This window comes from Chelonoidis abingdonii, chromosome 2 (assembly GCF_003597395.2).
Source record: "Chelonoidis abingdonii isolate Lonesome George chromosome 2, CheloAbing_2.0, whole genome shotgun sequence".
NCBI classification, from domain to species: Eukaryota; Metazoa; Chordata; order Testudines; family Testudinidae; genus Chelonoidis; species Chelonoidis abingdonii.
This window is the reverse complement of record NC_133770.1, coordinates 155,831,746-155,856,032: the sequence shown is the minus strand read 5'-3', so window position 1 is coordinate 155,856,032 and position 24,287 is coordinate 155,831,746. Positions and strand designations below refer to the sequence as shown.

General features: G+C 42.2%; 2 protein-coding genes across 6 annotated transcripts in view; both read left to right on the top strand.

The window, feature by feature from the left end:
• ANXA4 (annexin A4) overlaps positions 1 to 11,217 on the top strand; it is a 33,749-nt gene extending 22,532 nt beyond the window's left edge. The window contains exons 6-14 of one of the 2 annotated variants that reach the window (XM_075062743.1): positions 1,618 to 1,708; positions 3,716 to 3,795; positions 4,936 to 4,992; positions 5,319 to 5,412; positions 6,453 to 6,548; positions 7,416 to 7,474; positions 7,814 to 7,936; positions 9,013 to 9,039; positions 9,300 to 11,217. In XM_075062743.1, coding sequence (XP_074918844.1) covers positions 1,618 to 1,708; positions 3,716 to 3,795; positions 4,936 to 4,992; positions 5,319 to 5,412; positions 6,453 to 6,548; positions 7,416 to 7,474; positions 7,814 to 7,936; positions 9,013 to 9,039; positions 9,300 to 9,458 — 786 coding nt within the window. In that variant the 3' untranslated portion in view covers positions 9,459 to 11,217. Of the gene's footprint in view, positions 1 to 1,617; positions 1,709 to 3,715; positions 3,796 to 4,935; positions 4,993 to 5,318; positions 5,413 to 6,452; positions 6,549 to 7,415; positions 7,475 to 7,813; positions 7,937 to 9,012 lie in introns of both variants that reach the window. The other variant, XM_032764964.2, reaches the window with a different exon arrangement.
• A 3,132-nt stretch (positions 11,218 to 14,349) lies between these two features.
• Positions 14,350 to 24,287, top strand: part of GMCL1 (germ cell-less 1, spermatogenesis associated) — a 38,497-nt gene continuing 28,559 nt past the window's right edge. Inside the window, exons 1-3 of one of the 4 annotated variants that reach the window (XM_032764940.2) lie at positions 14,350 to 14,662; positions 15,299 to 15,422; positions 20,150 to 20,246. In XM_032764940.2, the coding sequence (XP_032620831.1) occupies positions 14,481 to 14,662; positions 15,299 to 15,422; positions 20,150 to 20,246 (403 nt within the window). In that variant the 5' untranslated portion in view covers positions 14,350 to 14,480. Of the gene's footprint in view, positions 14,663 to 15,298; positions 15,423 to 19,270; positions 19,422 to 20,149; positions 20,247 to 24,287 lie in introns of those variants that run through there. The other 3 variants (XR_004371626.2, XM_032764932.2, XM_032764950.2) reach the window with 3 other exon arrangements.

Below are 24,287 nucleotides of genomic sequence, written 5' to 3'. Positions count from 1 at the left end.
AGCCGGCATGACTCTCCTAGTTCATGTCACTCTCATATTTGAGGTAGGCAGGTGAAGCGTTAGGGGGTCTTTTGCCCAAGGACCCCTACTGGAAAGTTGGGTACCAACCGGAATTATATATATAATATACAAATCAATTAAAGTAGGCTATTATCAGCAGGAGGAGAAATCACTTTTGTAGTGATAATCAGGATGGCTCATTTCCAACAGTTGACAAGAAGGTGTTAGTAACAGTGGGGGGGGCGGGGTAGGGAAATTAGCATGGGGAAATAGTTTTTAGTTTGTGTAATGACCCATCCACTCCCAGTCTTTATTCAGGGTTTTAGCCCACGAAAGCTTATGCTCAAATAAATTTGTTAGTCTCAAAGGTGTTACAAGTGCTCCTCGTTCTTTTTGCTGAATTGAACATGTGCATTAAATCTGCAAACACTTTCTGGACTATGTTCTTCCATTTTGTTCTACTGTGCGATAAGAAAATGAACATGGTGATGTGTTAGGTATAAGACAGCTAGATTGTTAAAAGTTGCAATATGAATTACTTTTACACTCAGGGCCATTCAGAAGTCCTTTATCCTGCTACCCATTTGCAAAATCGGGCTTGACTCTGAAAGAGGTACACGTTCTATGCACTAATAAGAACATAAGAATGGCCACACTGAATCAGATCAGTGGTCCGTCTAGCTTGGTAACCTGTCTAAATGACAGCAGCTGATGCAAGATGCTTTATAGGGAATGAACCGAACAGGGCAATTTCAAGTGATCCATCCCCTGTCGTCCAGGCCCACCTTCTGGCAGCCAACGGTCTAGGGATGCCCGGAGTATGGTCATCCCTGACCATCTTGGTTAATAGCCATTGATGGACCGTTCCTCCAGAAATGTATCTAGTTCGTTTTTGAACCCAGTTATACTTTTGGCCTTCAAAAGCCTAGCATTTATATAACACTCTGCATTTTCAAAGCACAGTACAAACATCTGAAGCTGATGGGAGCTTTTTAACAACACCTTTTTTTGTTTGGAAAATGCGGACTTGTCCAAACCTAATATTTTTGTGGGGAAGGGTCTGCTTGGATGAAAAGGTTTCTTGGGTCCGGGATGAAATGTCTGGTGAGAAAACTAGTCGATAACCTGAGATGTGAGAGACCAAGGGATGTGAGAGACCCAGGTTGATGTTTCTGGTCTGAATCATAAATAACAGGGACTTGAATGTGGGTCTCGCACTTCAAAAGTGAGTGCCTTAACCCCCTGGCTGTTCTGGGGTGAGTGGGGTATCTATGCCTCTGCTTCTTTGCAAAAACTCTCAAAAGGTCTCAGTTTCATCCTGTTGCATAATGGGACTTCTTTTTGAGATTTAAAAAAAAATATATATCTTCCATGAAATACCCAGCTCTACAAACAAATATCACCTCATTGCATGAAATCTGTAACGTATCCCCATTTAAAAAGTGGTGAAACGGAGGCAGAGAAATTAAGTGACTTATTCAGACGGGGGGAGTGCTCATCAGATCCTGGACTATTACTCAAGAGAGTTGATTCTCAGTCCTGTGTTGCCATCACAGTGCCTCTGTTTGCTGGTAGATTGAAAGCAGCTTTCATCCTGATTCTCTGTTCCACGTTTAGGGTGCGGGGACAGATGAGGGCTGCCTGATTGAAATTCTGGCTTCTCGTTCCAGTGAAGAAATCCAGCGCATTAACGAGACCTACCATCGTCGTACGTAGTATAAATTATGAGATGCTATGACGTTAGTGCATTTAGAGTAACCTGTCCTGGGAGAACAAGTGGGGAAACTTGCAAGAGGTCCCAACTATGGCTCAGATCCAGGAAACCACTTTGGCATGTGCTTAAGTTCCACTGATTAAGCACATGTGTAATAGATATGGCAATGTCTTGTAATCTCTTTGGGAGGTCTCACTGTACTAAGTTTATGTATCATTGTGGGCCAGGGATTGTGTGCAATTCCATGGGGGAGGATGACCACTATCTTCCTGGAACTAACAGTGGTAGGTAGTCAAGTATCAGAGGGGTAGCCGTGTTAGTCTGGTCTGTAAAAGCAGCAGAGAATCCTGTGGCACCTTATAGACTAACAAACGTTTTGGAGCGTGAGCTTTCGTGGTAGGTAAATTCACTTGGGTTGTAACACCTCCAGAGAGGTACCACAACCTGGAGACACTTGCATATACTGCATCGAACTGGATTCTCCAGAGACCAACAAAGAAAGGACTTTTGGATAAATAACGTGAATTTAAACTCACTCACGATGAGGGGCATGTGCAGAAATTTAACTTTGACCCCTTTTGGGTCCGGAAGGAGCTCATTCTCCATACAACTGTGGCCCTGGGGCTGGAGGAATTCTGTGCCCCTGATGATTATTTGGGGGCGGGGGTTCCATGTCCCTGTTTGCCCCCCGCCCCTTGTGCACGCCCCTGCTCACGACTTTGTTTCTGATGCAGCAAATAGACAGGACTCTCTATCTAAGGGTGGCCCCAATCTTTCCTAGGAAGGATTGGAACTTGGAAGGAATTTGGCCTACAGAGGCCCCATAAGACTGATGGGTGACCTGATAAGATTTTTAGGATGTGCAGAGGAACTCTTACTGTCTTTAAGCTTTCACCTTAAGAATAAATGTACTTTCTTAGGAAAAGCTGTGTGGTAACTTAGAACTGTGGGCAGTTGCCACAGTTCATAGCCTTTGAGGAGAAAGCTAAGTGCAGATGCAGGTCTGTTCAGGGAGTCTGGCTTGCTGGGGAACTCGCAGCATAGCCAGGGAGCTGTGCAGCCTGGAAAAATCCCTGTTAGGAGGGAGAGAGACCTGCATCTTGGCTCTAGAGAGCTGATGACTGGAGAGCCTAGAGTTGGGGCCTTTGGTGGACATGGAGAGGGAACACAAGTGCGGTTGCCCTGAACGGTGACAACATACTTAAAGCAAAATGTGTGTTTAGGGATCCTTTCCTGAACCAAGGCTTAAATCACTGTTTCCTAAGGCTGCCTAGTGATTTATTGGCAGAAGAAGCTAGAGAAATTCCCACCTCCTCTTGACCCCAAAAACATTTAAATTTTCCAGCCAGTGGGGCCCCTAAGTGCAGCAATAATACAAATAATAATGGTCAAAACTGCTTTTAAAAATAGACTTAAACTGGTTCAAATCCCTGTATAGACAGAAGTTTTAAACTAGTTTGTCTCCTTTTTCAGCTTGTCTATGTATTTACAGATGGTAGCTTGTAGTGGTCCCTCCGTTTCAGGCTCAGAGGAAGGCCACTCTGCCTCACTACGTAGCTAACCAGCTATAAATCAGGGTTCAGGTGATAAGTGTCTCCATACAGACGTTTGCACCAGATTAACAAAACATCTTTAGTTAAACCAGTGCAACTGTGTGTGTAACGGGCTCAGATTTATTTTAGAGAGAATGATCCAGATTGGCTTCTCCTCCCTTACAACTGTATAACTCTGTTGATTAATTTCATATACACTGGCCTAAATCCAGAGCAACTCCACTGAAGTTGCTTACACTGGTGCAAAGGGAGAGAAGAATAAGATCCAGGATCAATGTGGGCTATTCCTAGGAAGGCAGGTTTAGAAATTGAGGGACAGACGCATAATCCGGACACCTAGGTCACAGCTGGACATGTGGAAGACTTCTCTAAGATGAACGGTATGTAGGTGCTGTACTTTCTCTCTGTTAAAAGCAAGTTTCCGCATATGTCTGTGCTCTCTTGCTAGAATATGGAACTACCCTTGAAAAGGACATTGTCTCAGATACATCTTCCATGTTCCGCCGCGTGCTGGTGTCTCTAGCTACAGTAAGTCCAGTTTAAGAAAAACAGTCTAGTTCTTGTTGCTGTTGAACAAATCCTCTAAGGGCAGGTCTCCACAAGAAACTGACAGCTGTCTAACTGCATTGCTCATGTTGGAAAAATCACACCCCTCAGCGACACAGTTATACCGATCTAACCCCCAGTGTAGACAGCGTTCTGTTGAATGGGGGTGAGAGAGGGGTTCACCCATCAACACAACTACTGCCTCTTGCAGAGGTAGATTAATTATGGCGATGGGAGAAGTTCTCCTGTTGGCGTAGTCCCATCTTCACCTTGTTTTAGTGATGAGGTGGTCTGGGTCTTGGGGGGTTTCTCCAAGGAAAGTCTGGGGGGACCAGAGCGAGGCAGGCGCTATATTCCTGTCTGGTGGCAGCGAGATAGATCCAAGCTGGGTATAAGCTTGGGGAAGGTTCACAGTAAACACTCAGATGTTGAACTCTAAGTCCAGATTTGAGACAAACGTTTATTACAGAGGTCTCTCCATACTCAGTACCGTGAATGCCTGATTCGCCCCTCTCTTACACTGACGTAGGTCAGGAGCAGCACAATAGAAGTCAGTGGAGTTACACCAGTGTAAAAGAGATCAGACAGAGTTGTATTAAATACTAGTACTAATCCTCCCTCTCATCTGGTTCCTTCTCCTGCTCTCTGCTTTGCAAGTTGTTCTTTTTATCCCCTTCCTAGGCATCCTTCCCCCTCTCCTGCTGCACAGCCTTCCCCTGCTGATCTCCTTCAGGATTGTCTCCATGCCCCCTTGCATTTCAGCTGGTATCTGAGTATCATGTTGGTTTGACCCGAAGGGCAGGCTGCTCAGGGGGTGGGCTGGGGTGGGGCAGGAATCAGTGTGTGTGTATGTGTTCACACCATGTGCTTTCTTAGGGCCCGTGTCTCCCACTGACATCAGATGGAGTCGAGTCCTCAGCCCCTATAAAAAATAAATTAAATAATATTTCAGAGCTTTCTCCTCCATCCTTCTTGTGACACTCTGTTACATAATTGCACCTGCTTTCCCAATAGATACTCATTATATATGCTTGGTAACTTGTTTCAAACAAGCTTGCCAGACTCTTTTCATGAACCCCTTTGAAAAGCTGAATTTAACACAGCCCTCTTGTGTTTTTGCAGGGAAACAGGGATCAGGGAAACTATGTGGATGAAGGCCTTGCTCAGCAAGATGCCCAGGTCTGTAACTCTTTGTACTCTTTAAGAAAAATCTGCCCCACCTTTGTGGATGATTGCTGAACCCCTGGTCCTTCCATCCATCGTTTTTTAAAGGCTAGTGAAAGTCATCAACCATTTATCTGGCATGTTTGTAGTGCACTGGACTTGGGACCCAGAAAATCTGGATTCTAGTCGTGGTTCTGCTGCTGGATGACCTTGAACAAGTTTCTGCACCTCAGTTTCCCCATATGTAAAATGGGATAATGATCTTTTTGGAAGACCCAAGCTCTCTGGCTTTACTTGAGCCTTTGGGATAACCTTTATTTCATGTGCTTGATTCTTCCTAGTGCTTGTATGAAGCCGGAGAGAAGAAATGGGGGACAAATGAGGGACAATTCCTGACTATCCTCTGTTCAAGAAACACAAATCACTTATTAAAGGGTAAAAGTCTCAGCAATTTTCTACATACTTTTCTTTTCTTTCTTCCCTTTTCTTTTCTTTAAAGCACCTTTTTTAGGTATATCTCTCGGCAAATAGAAAGGGACCTTTCTCAGAGGCACATGCCTACTCTGGAGTCTGGTCTTATGTATCTACTTCAGAGTATTTTAATACAGGAACCTATTCTCGTGAGCCTAAAAGGAATTCTAGAGAGACCAGAATTAACTTGTATGGATCACTTCCACTCCAGTCTTTACACCAGAAGTAGTAAATTGGGACTTTGGTGACAGTTATCAAGGATAGGAGTTTATTATTCTAAGAAACTTGCTCCTAGAATATCAGGGTTGGAAGGGACCTCAGAAGGTCATCTAGTCCAACCCCTTGCTCAAAGCAGGACCAACACTAACGAAATCATCCCAGCCAGGGCTTTGTCAAGCCTGACCTTAAAAACCTCTAAGGAAGGAGATTCTACCACTTCCCTAGGTAACCCATTCCAGTGCTTCACCACCCTCCTAGTGAAAAAGTTTTTCCTAATATCCAACCTAATCCTCCCCCACTGCAACTTGAGACCATTACTCCTTGTTCTGCCAACATTCTCCCTACAGGAAAGAAAGACAGGCACCATTCTGCTGGATCCGTGGTTCTCAAACCAGGGTCTGTAATGATCTTGTTAGTGGCTCTTGCAGAGCTGGCTGGTCGCAAATACTGCTGGCGAAATGGCAAAGCTTCCCTTGTGGCAGAATGTTGAACCAAGTGGGAAAGTTAAGCAACGCAACTTGACCCCATTAAGTAATAATTCATGACCCTGTTACCAGCAGTTGTTGACTGACCAATTAGAAAACTGATGATGGTTAAAATGAAGATAAACTGAATGGTTTCCAGGACAACTGCAATTGTTTTCCACTTAAAAAAGAGAGGCAAAATGTGCATACAAAGTACTCAGTTGCTTGACCTGGCAAACTGGTCCTTGATGGTTAAGTCTTTGTAGACGGCACCAACAAATCTTCCTCAATGACATTTCATTAGTGTGTGTTCTTTTCTAGTCTTTGATGAATACAGAAGGATTGCTAAGAAGGACATTACAGAAAGCATTAAATCTGAGATGTCAGGAGACCTTGAAGATGCCTTATTAGCTGTGGGTGAGTATTCCGGTTTTAAATTTAGGGTTGTTTAGTTACACAAGAGACTGTCGGGGTGTAGAATGGGAAAGGATTGCTTCTGTCAGCCTCGAGCACAGAAGCCATGGAGTTGAAGCTTGGTTAACTTTCAAATCCATAGGTAGTCCCTGAAATAGAGGGGGATGGGAGAGCGGATAGGGATGAAATGCAAGGAGCCTGTGATGCGTGCAAAGTGCTTTGCTTTTCAAAGCAACGAAGTGTGTGGCCCTCGAGTTAAAATCATTTTCTCCATTGCAGGAGACACTAGTGTTTTATCTAAAGTACTAGGCTTGTTTCACCTTGGCATAGCGAGACCTCCATGCTGTGTCTCTTGCCCATTGTCTTCACAAAGCAAGGTGTAGGGGACACGCTTTGTTTATGGCCAGTAACTGTCTTCATTCTTAGCACAGGTCACACTGTTTTAACCATTGCAAATACAGCAAGTGGCTATGAACAAGATGGCAAAAGTTCCACTGCTTCCCCTCTCATTGTTTACCTTTGCCACTAGGTGCTAAGGGTGCTGACACTTATCAAAGAGCATTGCAAACTTTAAACAATTGGCTATACTGTGATGGACAAGACTTTAGGTTTATTTGAAGGGGCTCGTTCTTTTGCATTGCCCTTGCTGTATTTTTCAGCTTGTCCAGTGGTCTCTAAATCGATACCTTGGAGCTTCTTGGACTAACAGGGATGTGCATGTTTTGGCCTTGATTCTGCAAATGGATCTGCAGACAGACCTCTGCATCCGCCACTAAAATCCCATGCAGATCTGATGGGAGCTTGAAGCAGTAACTGCAGCCTTGAAACTTAAAGATTTGGAAAATCTCCCTTGTTCTTTTCTCTTCACAGTAAAATGCATAAGGAATAAGCATGCGTACTTTGCTGAAAGATTATATGGTTCCATGAAGGTAAATAGCTTCTGTATGTATGTGGTTTCTCTCTGTCCCCCTGCCCCCCTTACATATAGAGGCATGCTAAAATAAATAGCAGCTGGATTTAATACTGCAGGGGGGGAGGAGAGAGGGCAGCAACCCAAGAGGTTCATATTCATCATGGATCTCCTCTCCTCCTCTGTTAAGGGACAAAACTGGCGTTGCCCCATTATATGCTGAAAATAGGGAACTCTGTCACACTCAATGCAAAATGCTTTGGGCTAATTTCGTACCCAGAAACTGTGGATGAAACCTTGACCATTAACAATGATTTACCCATAATGCACAATATTTGTTCAAGGCTTTTTTCTTTAGGGTTTAGGGACGGATGACAATACACTCATTCGAGTGATGGTGTCGCGCTGTGAAATTGACATGTTGGATATCAGGCATGAATTCAAGAGGATGTATGGGAAATCTCTCTACTCCTTCATCCAGGTAAGCTTTCCTTTCCTAGAAACCACGGTCTTGCTGCACACAGCACCAGCCACTTTGTCCCTCTATTCTGACTAGTGACTGCTCCACACTTTTCAGACAAGAAGCTATTATTCTTGAACAGCTTTTTTGGGGGGGAAGTGTATGTAATTGTCCATTCTTGATATATATTTTTGTTTTTTCACCAGGCATTCAAAAAAAATTGCCTTTTTATTTTCTTTATGACAAGGGAAAAGGAAGGAGGAGAAAAGAGAGGGAAATACACAATAAGGCAAAAAAACCAGAAAACTTCCAAAAAGATTGAAAAATTGGGTCCATCTCAAACCCCACAAAATTCAAACTTTAAAACGTTTTTGCCTTGTATTTAAAATTTTGACCCAGCTCTAATCCTGACTTGCTTTAGGATTGTTTAACAGTTTTCCAGTAATGCCAGACTGATTGGTCTGGTGATGAATACTAAGATAACAACCATCCAGCCCCTTTGTACTGGCTATCCAAGCAAGATTTCAGCACTCACCCTACGCTGTGCTTCAGATCCAACTCACAATATCTTGTGGTCAGAGAACACTTATTTGTCGACCTTCTATAACTATAAACTGGGTGTCTTAGAAACATTGGCTTGGATTCCTCAAAGGGTTAATGGGCAGGGTTTTTTTTATCTCAAATACTCCTATAAGTTGGATTTCATATTTTAATACTGTAACGGTTTCTCATTTGATTCTTTTTGGTTGATTTTTGTTATAATTAACTTTGCATTTTCAGTTGGATAAAGTATTAACTTTGTCTTAAAATGGTTGTGGGACGTCATAGCACAGGATAATAGTGGCTGCATTTTAGTGGTGGGCTTATATGATCAATGTGTGTCAAGTACTCTGTGATGAAAGATGCACCTTAAATGTTATCAAACCTTAAGTTGGCAGAGAAATACAAAATCTCATGGGGACAATTCCTACAATCATCTCGGACTGGTGTAAATGATACTGTACGGCCTTTTCTGAGAACACTTGTTGCACATCTAATCATGTCTTTCTCTCTCTCTCTCTCTCTCCTTTTTTCCCCTCTTTTCTTTTTTCTTTCAGGGAGACACTTCAGGAGACTATAGGAAAGTCTTACTCTTGCTCTGTGGTGGTGAAGACTAAACCATGTGCAACTTGTTGTTGGAGGGGAGGAGAAATAAATCACAAGATTTCTCTTTTTTTCAAATAGCTTTAGATAGTGCTATTAGAATTGACTTAGGCTAGTCAATGCCAGTTGCCTCCTATTATATGCTTTTATTGCTTAGAATATGCAATGGTGCACTAATTGTGTCACCAGAGCCAGTCATGCCTTTACTAGAATTGCCTGACTGAATTACTTCTCCCAGCAGGCTTTGGAAAGACTTCTTGAAGCCATGTTTGCAGAAACAGGAGCACTAGATGCTTTCTGGAGTCTCCAGACTCCATTCTACAGTTCGATTATCTGTGCTAGAGAACAGCATCTTGCTGCAAAAATGGAAGCAATGACCACCGTCAATCTTAGACTCTGAGCAAGGCTCTGTTAAGTGAGCACGCAATTCGCTTCCCATTACCAACCTCACATCTGTGTTGCCATACAGTGCAATTGTGTGGGTGTAACAGAGGGCCGGATTCTGCCCACTCATACAATCCTTACAAAATAGGTGGAAATGAGGGGAGAGTTTAACCAAAGCCTTTAATGCTACTCTAACTTGATCTATCTCTATCCACTACATGAATCATCCTAGAAGCCTTGTGACATCCCACTGTCATTGAACTTACTGACCATCTGAGGTGGGCTTAGGCACAGAATGTATAAGACTCTGCACAGAAAAATATTAACACTGTCGATGTGGGAAAAGTACAGAAAACAAGCTTTATTTCTCTGACTGTATTCCAACATAAAGAAAACCATTAGTCTAAAATGCAAGGCATGTCTAGATCGAAACGTGACCTTTGTTAGAAGCAAACTATCAACATTCCTCATCACTATGGCTATTTGTGTATGTAGATCAGAAGATAGGAGCAGGATATAATTCACAAGCAGCAAATTAGAAACTCCAGTAGCCTTCGGCCTAGTCTACCACACACACATTTTGTATTAATATAAATGTTGGTTAAGGGTGTGACTTTAATTAATATAGTTACACTGGTATGTCCTCTACTGTGGATGCAGTTATAATAGTATAAAGGTGCTTTGTGCTGGAATAGCTTATTTCCCTTTCCGGACAGTAACTCCATCCACCAAGTTATGCGCCTTTAACTACACAGTATAGTAAAAGCAGTACAACTTTTGTGCATAGACAAGGCCTTGCACTTAATGGCTTTTCTAGAGTGAGCTGGTTGAAAGAAGCCATTCTGTTCAGAAACCTCATCCACATTCTGTGTGTTTTACAGCGGAATAACAAATTCACCTTAGCTTTCCCTGTCCTATAGTAAATTCCTTATGGAGATCAGGCACTTGGCTCTTAGGCCACATCTATATGTACAGCACTGCACGGCATGGCTATGTTCTGCAGCACGTCTGGTAAAGATACTCTATGCTGATGGCAGAGAGCTCTCCCATTGGCATAAAAAACCCACCTCTGTGAGCAGCAGAAGCTATGCTGGTGGGAGAACCTTAGCCCGCTTTGTTGATATAACTTATGTCGCTCGGGGTGGTGGTTTATTCACGCCCTTGAGACATGAGTTATGCTGACATAGCTGTAGTGTAGACATAGCCTTAGTGTGAGTTAAATAAAGGGAGGCCACACTTGGGCAGAGGTATAGTGCTAATCTCATCTACGTCATGGTCAAAAGTAGTGTCTTATCTCTACTATTTTATAGTAGGACAGGGCTAGCTCATGAGCATTAGTTGTCCTGGTGTTTTAAAAACCAACAAACTCAAAATACTTTTTGTAGAACAGTCATAGCTTGAGCGGTGCAGTAATAGTTTTCGGAAGGAAGCAGTGTGGGCTGAGCATGGAAATAGAAGGCAGGATCGACGGTGTTGTAAACCCAACTTTCCCACTCGCTTTGCTTCCATTGACTTGGCCAGGTGCAAAACTGGAACTTCTCTCTGGCCTCGGACAAGTCACTTTGCCTCTGTGTTCTGTTGTCTTTTATGTTTCCTTCTTCGCAGGAGGGTTGTTGGCAGTAAGTCTAAGCACTACAACAATCTGCTGCTCAGTAAGAAGAAACCACTCAGCCTTATTGCTACAGCAGGTTCACACCTGCCCTCTGGCTCTACCATAAAAATGGCTCTCTGGCCCGTGCTCACTTTTTCAATGTAATAAACCAATCATTTCTTTACTTTGAATTCCAAAAGGTGTCTTCTCTGAATGAGATGAAATTGCATAGGTGCATTGCCCTGGTTTAGCTAAGCTTGTGTTTACTTGCCCCTCCCACAACTTCCCATCAGCTGCCTCTCCAAAGTGCAGCCAGGACTGCCCCCACCACAGCAAAACCCAGCAGAGGGTTCTTGGGAAGAGGAAGTCTCCAATGATCAGTTGGGAGATTCCCTCACATTACCAGGAGAGGGGAGAAATGGGGTTTATCCTTCTGGCAAAATAAGGGTGGAAGGGAGACCTGCCTACAAGTCCCCTCAGATCAACTAAAGTCAAGGCTCCCACAGGAAGATCCTGTGTTTCAGCAATAGTTTTGGCCCTTGGTCCCCCCATTTGTGAAAATGGGATCCCCACTGTAGGGGAAGCAGCAGAATAGACAATACAACTCCAATACATCATTCCTTCTAAGCTACAGCAAGTTCAAGCTCTTTTGTCCTTGTTTTTAAGACTTTGCATAAATGGTAGCTTCTTTTGTCTAAGGCTGTGTCTCCACTTAACATGCTACACTACCAGAGCAGCTGTAGTACTTCAGTGTAGATAGTAACAGGAGGGGTTCTCTCATGGCTGAGAGGTGGTAGCTAGGTTGATGGAAGAATTCTTCTGTCAACCTACTGCTGTCTACAGCAAGGGTTAGGTCGGCATAACTACATTTCTCAGCGGTGTGGATTTTTGCTTGCTGATGTAACTTTTGAGTGTAGATCAGTCCTAAGTCTGCCACGTGCCACTGATACCCACTGCACAGCCCCTTTTATCTCCTCCAACCATCTTCCAACTTTCTTCCATGCCACTCCTTACAACTATTGTTATTTTGTTAGCACATAGGAGCCCTAGTCACAGATCAGGACCTCACTGTACAAACAGAGAAAAAAGACAGTCCCTGCCTCCACAGAGCGTACACTTTAAGTATAAAACAAACAACAGATAGGTATGGACAAATAGGGCTTGGGGGCGTACAAGGAAACAGAGACAATGTTGGTATGGTCTCAGGCAAGCTGTAGTCTATTTTTTTGTAGGTCTCATACCAAAGAATTTTATGGAGGACTTTGAAGGATGAGTTAGTTTTGCAGATCTCTATGGGTAAATACACCTCTACCTCAATATAACGCTACCTGATAACATGAATTTGGATATAACCCGGTAAAGCAGCGCTCGGGGGAGGGGGGGGCTGCACATTCTGGTGGATCAAAGCAAATTTGATATGACATGGTTTGACCTATAATGGGGTAAGATTTTTTGGCTCCTGAAGACAGCGTTATGTCGAGGTAGAGGTGTAACTGCCTTTTCTGAGTTGGTGCATAAACTCCTGCTTTCATCACAGTCAGATCCCTCAAAAGACCTTTTTGAGGATGATACCCACAAGAAGTTAGCTAATAGTTAAAAGTATGACTGGAAAGAGGGTTAGTCAAAGTGTCTCAAGCAAATTACTAACATTTGTGACCAGTCAGCACCTTGGCCACTTCACCTTTAAGTTCTCATTTCCCCCACCTTTTCATAGAAGATCAGAATTGGAAGAGACCTCAGGACATCATCTAGTCCAACCCCCGGCTCAAAGCAGGACCACACCAACTAAATCATCCTCAGCATAAGCTCCTCAGAACAGGGACTGTGCCTTTCTTCTTGTTTATAAAACACCTGGCGCATCACAGACACCCCCTTATTACTCAAATAATTTATCGTTTTCTGCTGACCCTAGTCACTCACCATGATGACAAGCACTTGTTTTACAAAAAGATTTTCCCCCCTCTCCTGCAATCTTACAAGAGTTAGGGGTATTAAAATGTAAACAGACACATTTCACTTTTAAGAAACAAATGGTGTTTTGATGGGTATTGGTAGTTGAAGGCAAGAACAAAATCTTTCAGGAGAGGTCAGATGTATTCTATTCTACACCTACACTAATGGTCACCTTTGCCAATTACAACTCTGCCAATCCTTTCCCACATGCACTTGGAGGTTTGTTTTTTAAAGGGGGATAGGGTTGCTTCTCCATTCCTATTTCTCCCCTTTGCACTGTTAAAAGCTGATGCAATTGAGCAGCCACACAATGGTGCTTTCAGAAGCCTGAAATATCAGGCAACTACACTCATCCCATTGCACTCCCTCCTCCTACACTTCTTCCTTTTAGAAGACAGTCTCCATAAACATTATCTGCTCTACCACTCAACTTGTGCCCTTTGCTTAATTCAGTGATAAAAGTAACAGCCTGCAAAGTCACTATAGGATTGGTGGGCAGAGATAAATTCTACCGAGGGATACACAACTCCCCCCTAGGCTAACTCTTGCAACCTCGATGAGCTGACACTGCCTCATCAACCTCCTCTTGGTTGGCACTGGCTAAAGTGGCCATCTACTATGCCAGAAGGAGGATGCTAGATGGGAAGGCACTCTGTAACTGTGGGGCCCATTTCTGATTCTCCCTTAAGTCACATATCCAGGCGGAGTTCCACTAGGTTTACTTGCTCCACAGACCCCTTCATGGAGCAGTAGGTGCTGTTCAGGGTTCTCTACTTGGTACCCCCTCAGGTTCTCTTTTTTTGATCCTACCACTTCATGCCTATCCCTGTATTATTATTTGTTGCCCCCAGAACTCTTTTGACACCTGGGTCCTCCCCTGGGGTGGGAGTGGGTTTAAATATGGGCAGGCACATCCATGGTGATTCAGTACATGCCATAAACACCCCCCACAGTGGGCTGACTCCCTGTGGGCTAGTTATTGCAACCCCAGCTGAAGCCAAGGCTGGGGCCTCTTATAGCAGGAACAACCCCACACAAATCAGCAGAGGCAATGCCTTGCAATGGGACAGCTCAGAAACAAACGCTGCACTCAGTGCGGGGCAGAGCTTTTATCCATAGGCGCAGCCAGCAAGAGAGCGGGGAAGCCTTTTGAAATAAGTGCAAAGCAGAAGCCATTCCGGTCAATACGAGCAGCTTTGCAGCATCTCACCCTACTGCTGCCAAGATCGCGCTTATCCTCACAAAAGAACACAAGGCGCATGCGCTAATTCCCTCCGCTTCCCCCTCCCCCGGTGGAATTTCGTAGGTGCATGCGCCGTAGGGCGACTTTCCTAGCGCATGCGCAGACTGTCCTGTTCAGCGCATGCGCCGTGGCCTCGGCCTCTGTGGCGGTGACAATGGAAGCGGCTGGGCGTCGCTAATTCCCCGCCCCCCCCCCTTTTCCTGGGGGCTCCGCTCCGGGCGGCCCCATGAGGAAGCGGCGGCCCAGCCGCCATGGGCTCGCTGAGCAGCCGGGTGCTGAGGCGGCGGGTGGCGCCCCCTCGCGGGGAGGGGGCGGACGGGGACCGGGGCAGCCGCGGAGGGAAGAGGAAGCGGTGCGGGTCCGAGGGCCCGGGCGAGAGCGACAGCGACGGGGACGGCGAGCGCGAGGAGCGGCTGCTCAACACCCCCCGCAGGTAGTGGGGGATGGGGGGCCTGGCTGGCTGGCGGGGGTCTTGGGGAGGTTCTGGATGGCGGGGGGATTTGGCTGGGGGGGATAGAGGGATTTGGTGGAGTTATGGTTAGCGGTGGGGGGGGGTGTCTGGAGCAGGGTGGATCTGGTTTGTGTCAGGGAGGTATATTTATGGGGCCCTAAGGGCAGGGGTGGAGGGAGGGATTTGGAGGGTGACTGGGGAGGGTGAAAGGGTTATTGGAGATGAAATGTGGGGAGTTGGGGGTTGTCTGAGCTGGATGGAGAGGAAACTAATTCTGGAAAAAGGGATTCTAGCCCAGTGAAAATTGGCAGGATGTCTTTAAGTGCAGGGGCAGGTGTGGGCTTTGGGACTTCTTTTAGCTGTCCTACTCGCTCTGGGAACATCCTGATAACTACTTAAGTGAAAAAAAGAAAGTAAACATAAGTCACATGAGCTCTGTCCGCAACACATGGGGGGAAATGGTCTATAACTGTCTAATGACTAAGGGAAGAGAAGAAAATCTTGTAGCCAGCTTCTGCGGTGGCGCCGTAAACAATCAAGTGCTTGACAGATATTTTCACTTTCTTTGTGGCAGAATTCCACAGCTTGTTTATGTCTTTGGGTTGTTTTTTTATCCAGGAAAAAACTAAAGAGTACATCCAAGTATATTTATCAGACTCTATTTTTGAATGGTGAAAATAGTGATATTAAGATCTGTGCTCTGGGAGAGGAGTGGAACTTGCACAAGATATATTTGTGTCAGGTAGGTAGCTTTTCTTTTTTGCAGTAGAAACTCATTTTGGTAAAATAAACAATATTCTGTGAATTTCAAGTATAGATCTGTTTTTTTCTTCATTTTTCCTTCCCTCCACCCCCTCCTTTTCAGTTGCTAATTTTTTTGTTTGTTTCTATGGAAAAATATAAAGCACCCTATCTTGTGCTTCAGATGCTCTTGACAATAGCTCAGTTCCCAATCACTGATCCAGCCCTCTCATCCTTGTGTAAACTTTTTAAAGATTTGTAGTCTTGTATGGGAGGTGTGCGCATAATTAATGAAATACTGTAATATGCCTGCTAATTTTTTCAGCTAGAAAGAACAATTAATGGCTAGTCCTCTGCAATGATAGTAAATAACTTGCATGCATAAAACTAAGTATTATGAGTAAAAGCAAAATGTGAACATCTTTTTCCATCCCTCAACTTGGATAGACTTGCAAAGAGTCAGTAGTACATTGCTTACAGCACTGTGTGAGAAATGCATGTAGGAAAGCTTTTGCTGCAAAGAACAGGGCTTGTGAAGAATGCTGGACTTCAAACATTTGTCTCTTTCCTTTCTGTACTAGTCTAAAGACCTCTGGTTTCAAAAAGATGAAGGACGTAACTGCTTTTACATTCATTATCTATTTATGCAAAGGATGCTGATACTGTAGGTTTCTGTTTCTAAAGTAGCAGTTATGCTTATCACCAGTGGTCCTTCTGCTTTGAGATTGTTGGTTTTTAAGCTTTCCTTCTCAAGATCTCAAGCAAGGAAGGAGTATAATGTGCACGACAGGTCGACTGTTCTAAACCAGCCAAAAAATTTTATGTACCTTATTTATGAGTAAGGCTATGTTTTTAGTAAAGGTTGCGGTCAGTAAACGAAAATGCACAGGCCTTGATGTGTCCATGACTTTTACTAAATACCCCTGACTAAAACTTGGGGGGGTATGCTGTGGGTCCTAGGGGACGGCAGCCCGGGTGCTGGGGGGGAGGGGGCGCGGGTGGTGGTGCGTGGCCCAGGACCCCCACTGGTGCTGGGTGTGTGGGTGGCGGCAGGCTCCCCACCTTGTTCCGCATGTCCTCTGTTCAGGCTAACAACATGCTTTTAAACGACAACATTTTTTTTACAAGACTGCATAGCCCCAGAAATTTATAAAACAAACATATTTAAAAGTAATAAATACAGAAGATACAGTTCTTATTCACATAATTTCTTAGAGTGACTGAATTGTAAATATAAGGTGCATGTGCCAAAGAGCTCACTATTTAACTTGGATGCCAGTTTACTTAGAATGGAGTTGTCTTTCAGTGCATGTGCATCAGCAACTAACCTGGTTCTCAGACAAATACCTCAGTGGTGAGTCTGAGTAGGATTCCTCTGGCTGACGGGAGCAGATCTCTTTTGTGCTAAAGCCCCATCTCCAACTTAATTTGAAGTTCAGACTTCAGTGAACTGAAAGCAACTTGTACCTCTGGACTGAGGTATCATTGAGCCTTGTGTTGCATTCAAACTCCAGCCCACTATTGCTTCATTCTAGAACCACCACTTATCAAATAATTCTCCCAGAGATTACTGTTGGGTTGACACCATTATACCTGATGCTTTTTCCCTTGTGATTCTACAAAAGACAAGGCTTCAAGCTGTTGTTGACTGATACATTTGTATAACAGGGTAATATCCAGATCTCTGCCAAACAGATCTTGACCACATGGAGTTCTAGATAGGGTTTGATGTAATCAGATGAATGCATTTCATATGATGCGCTGTTGGTGTGAACTGTGATTATGTTCTGTTCCAGTTTCTTGGATTTAAAATTGAGAATGTTGAGCATTTAAAACAACAAAAAACACACACCCAAATCTACAGCAGCTCTGATTAAAAGCTACTGCTGTTTCCATTATTTTGTTTTCCAATTTAATTTTGAGTTTCATATTCAGAAACTATCCAAGACCCATAGTGTGAACCAATGGCTCTCAAACTTTCCAGACTACTGTACCCCTTTCAGGAGTCTGATATGTCCTGCATATCCCCAAGTTTCACCTCAGCTTACAAAATCAGACACAAATATACAAAAGTGTCACAGCACACTGTTCCTGAAAAATTGCTGACTTTCTCATTTTTACCATAAATTGTAAAATAAATCAATTGGAATATACATATTGTGTTTACATTTCAGTATGTAGTATAGCGAGCAGTATAAACAAGTCATTGTCCATATGAAATTTTAGTTTGTACTGATTTCACTAGTGCATTTTATGTAACTTGTAAAACCAGACAATTATCTAGATGGGTTGATGTATCCACTTGAAAGACGTCTGTGTACCCTCCAGGGTACATGTACCTGTGGTTGAGAACCACTGGTATAAACAATGGGGACATGAGAAGTTAAGGAAAATAAGGTACACTTCAGTGGGAATTATACTATCAAGGGATAGTATTCATACACGTAGTGATTTGTACTGATAAGAACAGTGTTTTTGCCATGGGGAAACAATAGGAGAAACCGTGGCTGCTTCATGGCAAAAACTATGAAAGACAAACTTCTAGTTTGAAGTTGTCATATGCAACATTTTAATTAGTATTCAAATGAGTCACCTGGAATCTAGTTAGCTTTTAAAGAATTAAAAGTAATTTCATGTGCTACATCTGAAAATCCCCCTACCAATTTTTTGTGGTAGTATTGCACAAAATCAGCAGACAGACTTTAATCAGAGGCACTGTCGTGCCTCAGTGGTTGAAATAAATTTGGACAAATATTAATTTAAGGTTCTTTTTCTTTATATCTGTGTGCTGTGGTGTAAACAGTTCTATAGGAGACACATTTTTGGATAAAATGTATGCAAGCAGAAAGAATAAACTCACTGCAGTTCCCAGTCAGAGGTGAAAAATTTACTTAATTTTTTTCATGTACTTCCTAAAATAATCCCAAGCAGAACAGTTTTTTTTTCCCTGTGGGTCTGTTGTTTACTTTCCAGAAAGGAAGAATGGCTTTGTGGTTAAAGTACGGGCGGGAGTTAGACTTGTGTTCTAGTTTTGGCTCTGCCATAGACTTCCTGTGCTATGCTGGAGAAATCAATCTGTCTTTATTTTTCCGATACAGCTTTGTCATTATCTTGTAAAAGGTTGTAAAATTTCTTTTAAAATCTTGATCTGGCTTAATGCGAAAGCATTTAATGTTTAATTTAAAATATTCAGTGCATGTTAAATTCCAAACTTTTTTGAGAAAGTGGTGGATTTTACACCATATTGACCATGTCTCTTAAGTTAAGAGACATCATGTAAGGGGAAATTTTGTTGAGTTGAATCTCGAGTCAGTAGGGTTAAACTATTTTCTCAATATTATACAGTATATCTGTAATCTTACTATTGGTGAAGCCATCATTCCACATTTACATATTGGACAGATTGCTTCTGTGTCTCGATGAGCATCTGTCAGCTTTAGCTCTCCTGGGTTATGCATTAGTTTGTGAATTTTTCCCACTACATGGCACTGAGGTACTGAATGAGAGATGCAACTGTGAATGAGACATGTAAATGAAGTTTTTTGGCTTTGTTTGTTAAAACACACTATTCTCCATGAAATCTAAGAGTCAGCCCAGTACATTGGGATATAGCCCATGAGTGTACTAAACTCTCCACCGGTAGGGAACCAACAATCCAGTTTCTTGATTACAGAGCAACAGTCGTGTGTTTCTTTGCGCATAAATAGAGCGTGAGGTGGGGAAATACAGATTTAGAAACTTTTGATTTTAGAGACATATACTATAATTTGCTGCCATCAGTGGAAATATTGGGTAACAGTGCAGGAGATATGCTATTGTACAAATAGATTTATTTTTTTAATCTCTCAGGTAAACATCACTGAGTGATAGCATCTCATAATGGGCACTTCTTCTGCTGAGATGGAAAATCATGAATCCTAATAAAGCAGTATTTGTCACTTCATTTGGATGGAAACCTAGCAAATTCTAGTTTTATATGCCTTACACTTTGTTAAAAAAGGTATATTAACATAAATGGTGTATGTGTATGTGTTTGTATGAATTTACTTACACACAAATTTTAAGATGTATATGTGTCCTTAGTCTGAGACCACAATCTTGTAAATCATCTGTATGTCTTGCATGCATTCTTTTTTAATTGGCTTAAAAAAATCAATGCTTGCAGGATTTTTTGTCTACAAATAGCTAGAAGGACTTAAATTTTGGACATGAGTACATGCTGTGGATATCATGATTTATAATGGATAGCCTTTGACTGCTTTTCTGCCTATTTAAAATTGAATTGATTGGGAGAAAATAACTTGAAAAACAAATGTCTGCTTCTGTAAATAGAATTGAAATATGGGTCAATGTTTGTAAATATTTCCACATAATTGAAAGAAATATTGTTACACCTCTAGCTTGATATAATGCTGTCCTTGAGAGCCAAAAAATCTTTCTGCATTATAGGTGAAACAGCATTATATCGAACTAGTTTTGATCTGCCGGAGTGCGCAGCCCTGCCGCCTTGGAGCACTGCTTTATTGCATTGTATCAGAATTTGTGTTATATTCGGTCGTGTTGTATCGAGGTAGAGGTGTAGTTCTTCTTGACATGGAAATACATCACAATTATTTCAGCTTACTTATCCTATAATTTACTTAATTTTGTAGCTAAAGATGATTAAGAATTTTGGCTATAGGTTTTCATTATTTGAATGAAATGATTCCTTGTATTTTTTTTTAATAGTCTGGCTACTTTTCTAGTATGTTCAGTGGTTCTTGGAGGGAGTCTAGCATGGACATCATAGAACTGGAGATTCCTGATCAGAATATTGATGTAGAAGGTAAGCAAGCACTAAATCTCTGACATCTCTGTTTGAAAAGAGGGTTTATTTTCAAATAAGTGAAAATGAAAACTGAGAAATCAGTAAATAACTGCAGTTACCCCAAGAGAAAACATGAGTTGTTTGTGGCTTAGGTCTGGTCTACACTATGCGTTTAAAACCGATTTTAGCAGTGATAAACAGATTTAACGCTGCACCTGTCCATACGAGGCCCTTTATATCGATATAAAGGGCTCTTTAAACCGGTTTCTGTACTCCTCCCCGACGAGAGGAGTAGCGCTGAAATCGGTATTACCATATCGGATTAGGGTTAGTGTGGCCGCAAATCGACGGTTTTGGACTCCGGGAGGTATAGAGAGACCAGAATTAACTTGTATGGATCACTTCCACTCCAGTCTTTACACCAGAAGTAGTAAATTGGGACTTTGGTGACAGTTATCAAGGATAGGAGTTTATTATTCTAAGAAACTTGCTCCTAGAATATCAGGGGGGAGTGGGAGTGGCGGTAAATTGACGACATATACCCTGAACACCCGGACAATGTGTTTGAACGCCTCACAGGCATTGGGCGCTCAGCCCAAGAATGCAAATGCTTTTTGGAGGACTGCGGGGACTGTGATAGCTGGACGTCTCAGTCCCCCCTTCCCTCCCTTCATGAGCGTCCATTTGATTCTTTGGGCTTTCTGTTACGCTTGTCGACACAGCACTGTGCAGTAGTCTCTGGTCTATCATAGCCGTGAGATTATTTCCAAATGCTTTTTAATTTCGTCTTCTGTACACGGAGAGCTTGATCGAACATTCTGTCTCCCCATACAGCGGATCAGATCCGTATTTCTCCATACAGTCCATGCTGGAGCGCTTTTTGGATTTTGGGACTGCATCGCCACCCGTGTTTGATCAGAGCTCCACACTGGACACAGGAAAATTGAATTCAAAAGTTGCGGTTCTTTTCCTGTTACCTGGCCAGTGCATCTGATTTCGGATTTGCTGTCCAGAGCAGTCACAAATGGTGCACTGTGGGAATTACCTCCCGGCGGTCAAAACCGTCGATTTGCGGCCAACACTAACCCTATCCGATATGGTACAATACCGATTCAGCGCTACTCCTCTCGTCGGGGAGGAGTACAGAAACCGGTTTAAAGAGCCTTTTTATCGATATAAAGGGCCTCGTCATGGACAGGTGCAGCGTTTTAAATCTGTTTATCACTGCTAATACGGTTTAAACGCAAGTGTTAGACCAGACCTAAGCCCAAACAACTCATGTTTTCTCTTGGGTAACTGCCGAGTTATTTACTGATTTCTCAGTTTTCATTTTCACTTATTTGAAAATAAACCTCTTTCAAACAGAGGATGTCAGAGATTTAGTGCTTGCCTTTACCTTCTACCACAATTATCTGATCAGGAATCCTCACGTTCTATGATGTCCATGCTAGACTCCCTCCAAAACCACTGAACATTACTAGAAAAGTAGCCAGGACTATTAAAAAAAAATACAAGGAATATTTTCATTCAATAATGAAAACCTATAGCCAAAATCTTTACATCCATCTTTAGCTACAAAATTAAGTAATTACTGGGATAAGTAGCTTGAAATAATTTTGTGATGTATTTCCATGTCAGAAGAATACACCTCATACCTCGATACAACACGACCGTAATATTAACACAAATTTCTGATTACAATGCCAATAAGCCAGTGCTCCCAGGCGGCAGGGGCTGCGCACTCCGGCAGATTCAAAAACTAGTTTCGGATATTAATGCTGTTTCACCTATAATGGCAGAAAGATTTTTTTTGGGCTCTCAAGGACAGCATTATATCAGCTAGAGGTGTAACAATATTTCTTTCAATTATGTGGAAATCTATTACCACATTAGACCCCATATTTCAATTCTATTTACAGAAGCAGACATTTGTTTTTCAAGTTATTTTCTCCCAATCCAATTCCATTTTAATAGGCCAGAAAAGCAGTCAAAGGCTCTCCATTAAAATCCTGATATCCACCAGCATGTACTCATTCCAAAATTTAAGTCCTTTCTAGCTATTTGTAGACAAAAAATCCTGCAAGCATTTATTTTTTACGCCAATTAAAAAAGAATCATGCAAGACTACAGATGAATTTAACAAAGATTGTGGTCTCAGACTTAAGGACACATATACATCTTTAAAATTTGTGTGTAAGTAAACTTTCATTACAAACACATACACATCACCATTTATGCTTAATCTACCTTTTTTAACAAAGTGTTAAGGCATATAAAACCTAGAATTTGCTAGGTTTCCTCCAAATGAAGTGACAATACTGCTTTATTCGGATCATTGATTTTCCATCTCAGCAGAAGAAGTGCCCATTATGAGGCTAATCCACTCAGTGATGTTTACCTGAGAGATTTAAAAAATAAATCTATTTGTACAATAGCATATCTCCTGCACTGTTACCCAACTATTTCCACTGATGGCAGCCAAATTATAGTAGTATGTCTCTAAATCAAAAGTTTCTAAATCTGTATTTCCCACCTCACGCTCTATTATGCGCAAAGAAACACACGGACTTGTTGCTCTGAATCAAGAAAACTGATTGTTGGTTCCCTACCGGTGGAGAGTTTTAGTACACTCATGGGCTAATTAGTCCGGCAATTGTACTGGGCCGACTCTTACGATTTCATGCCGAATAGTGTGTTTTTAACAAACAAAGCCATAAAACTTCATTTACATGTCTCATTTCACAGATTGCATCTCTCATTTCAGTACCTCAGTGCCAATGTGTAGGAAAAATTCAAAACTAATGCATAACCCAGCGAGAGCTAAAGCTGACAAATGCTCATCGAGACCGGCATCTGTCCAATATGTAAATGCGTGGAATGATGGCTTCCCCATAGTAAGATACAGATCGATTTCTAGTATAATATTTAGACTAACTAGTATATAACCCTACTCTACCTACGAGATTCACTCAATAAAATTTCCCCTTACAGATGTCTCTTAACTTAGGACATGTCACTATGGTTGTAATCCACCACTTCTACAAAATAAGGTTGGCATTAACATGCACTGAATATTTTTAAATTAAAACATACAATGCTTTCGCATTAAGCCAGATAAGATTTAAAGAAAATTTTACAACCTTTTACAACCCGGATAATGACAAAGCTGCGCCCTCCCTCAAGAAAAATTACAAACAGATTGATTTCTCCAGCATAGCAAGGATAGTGTCTATGCAGAGCCAAACTAGGAACACAAGCCCTCTACCTCCCGCCCGTACTTTTAACCACAAAGGCCATTCTTCCTCCTTATAGGAAAAGTAAACAAACAGACCCACAGGGAAAAAAAACCCAACTGTTCTGCTTGGGATTATTTTCAGGAAGTACATGAAAAAATTAAGTAAATTTTTCCCTCTGCCTGGGAACTGCAGTGGAGTTTTCTTTTCTTGCTTGCATACATTTTATCCAAAATTGTGTCCTATCCAGAACTGTTTACACCACCACAGCACACAGGTATCAAAGAAAAAGAACTTAATTAATATTTGTCCAAATTTATTTCAACCACGAGGCACGACAGTGCCTCTGATAAGGTCTGTTCTGCGATTTTGTGCCAATACTACCACAAAATTGGTAGGGGGATTTTCAGATGTTAGCACATGAAAATTACTTTTTACATTCTTTTATAGCTAAACTAGATTCCAGGTGACTCTTTGGAATACTAATTAAAATGTTGCATATGACAACTTCAAACTAGAAGTTTGTCTTTCTGTTTGCCATGAAGCAAGCCACGGTTTCTCCTTATTGTTCCCATGGCCAAAAACACTTTCTTATCAGGGTACAAATCACTACGTGTAATGAATTACTATCCCTGTGTATAATTCCCCACGAAGTGTTACCTTATTTCCTTACACTCTCATGTCCCCATTGTTTATACCAGTGGTTCTCAACCACAGGTACATGTTACCTGGCAGGGTACACAGACGTCCTTTCAAGTAAATAACATCATAACCATCTAGATAATTGTACCCTCGTTTTACAAGACAGATCTATATGCCCACTTTT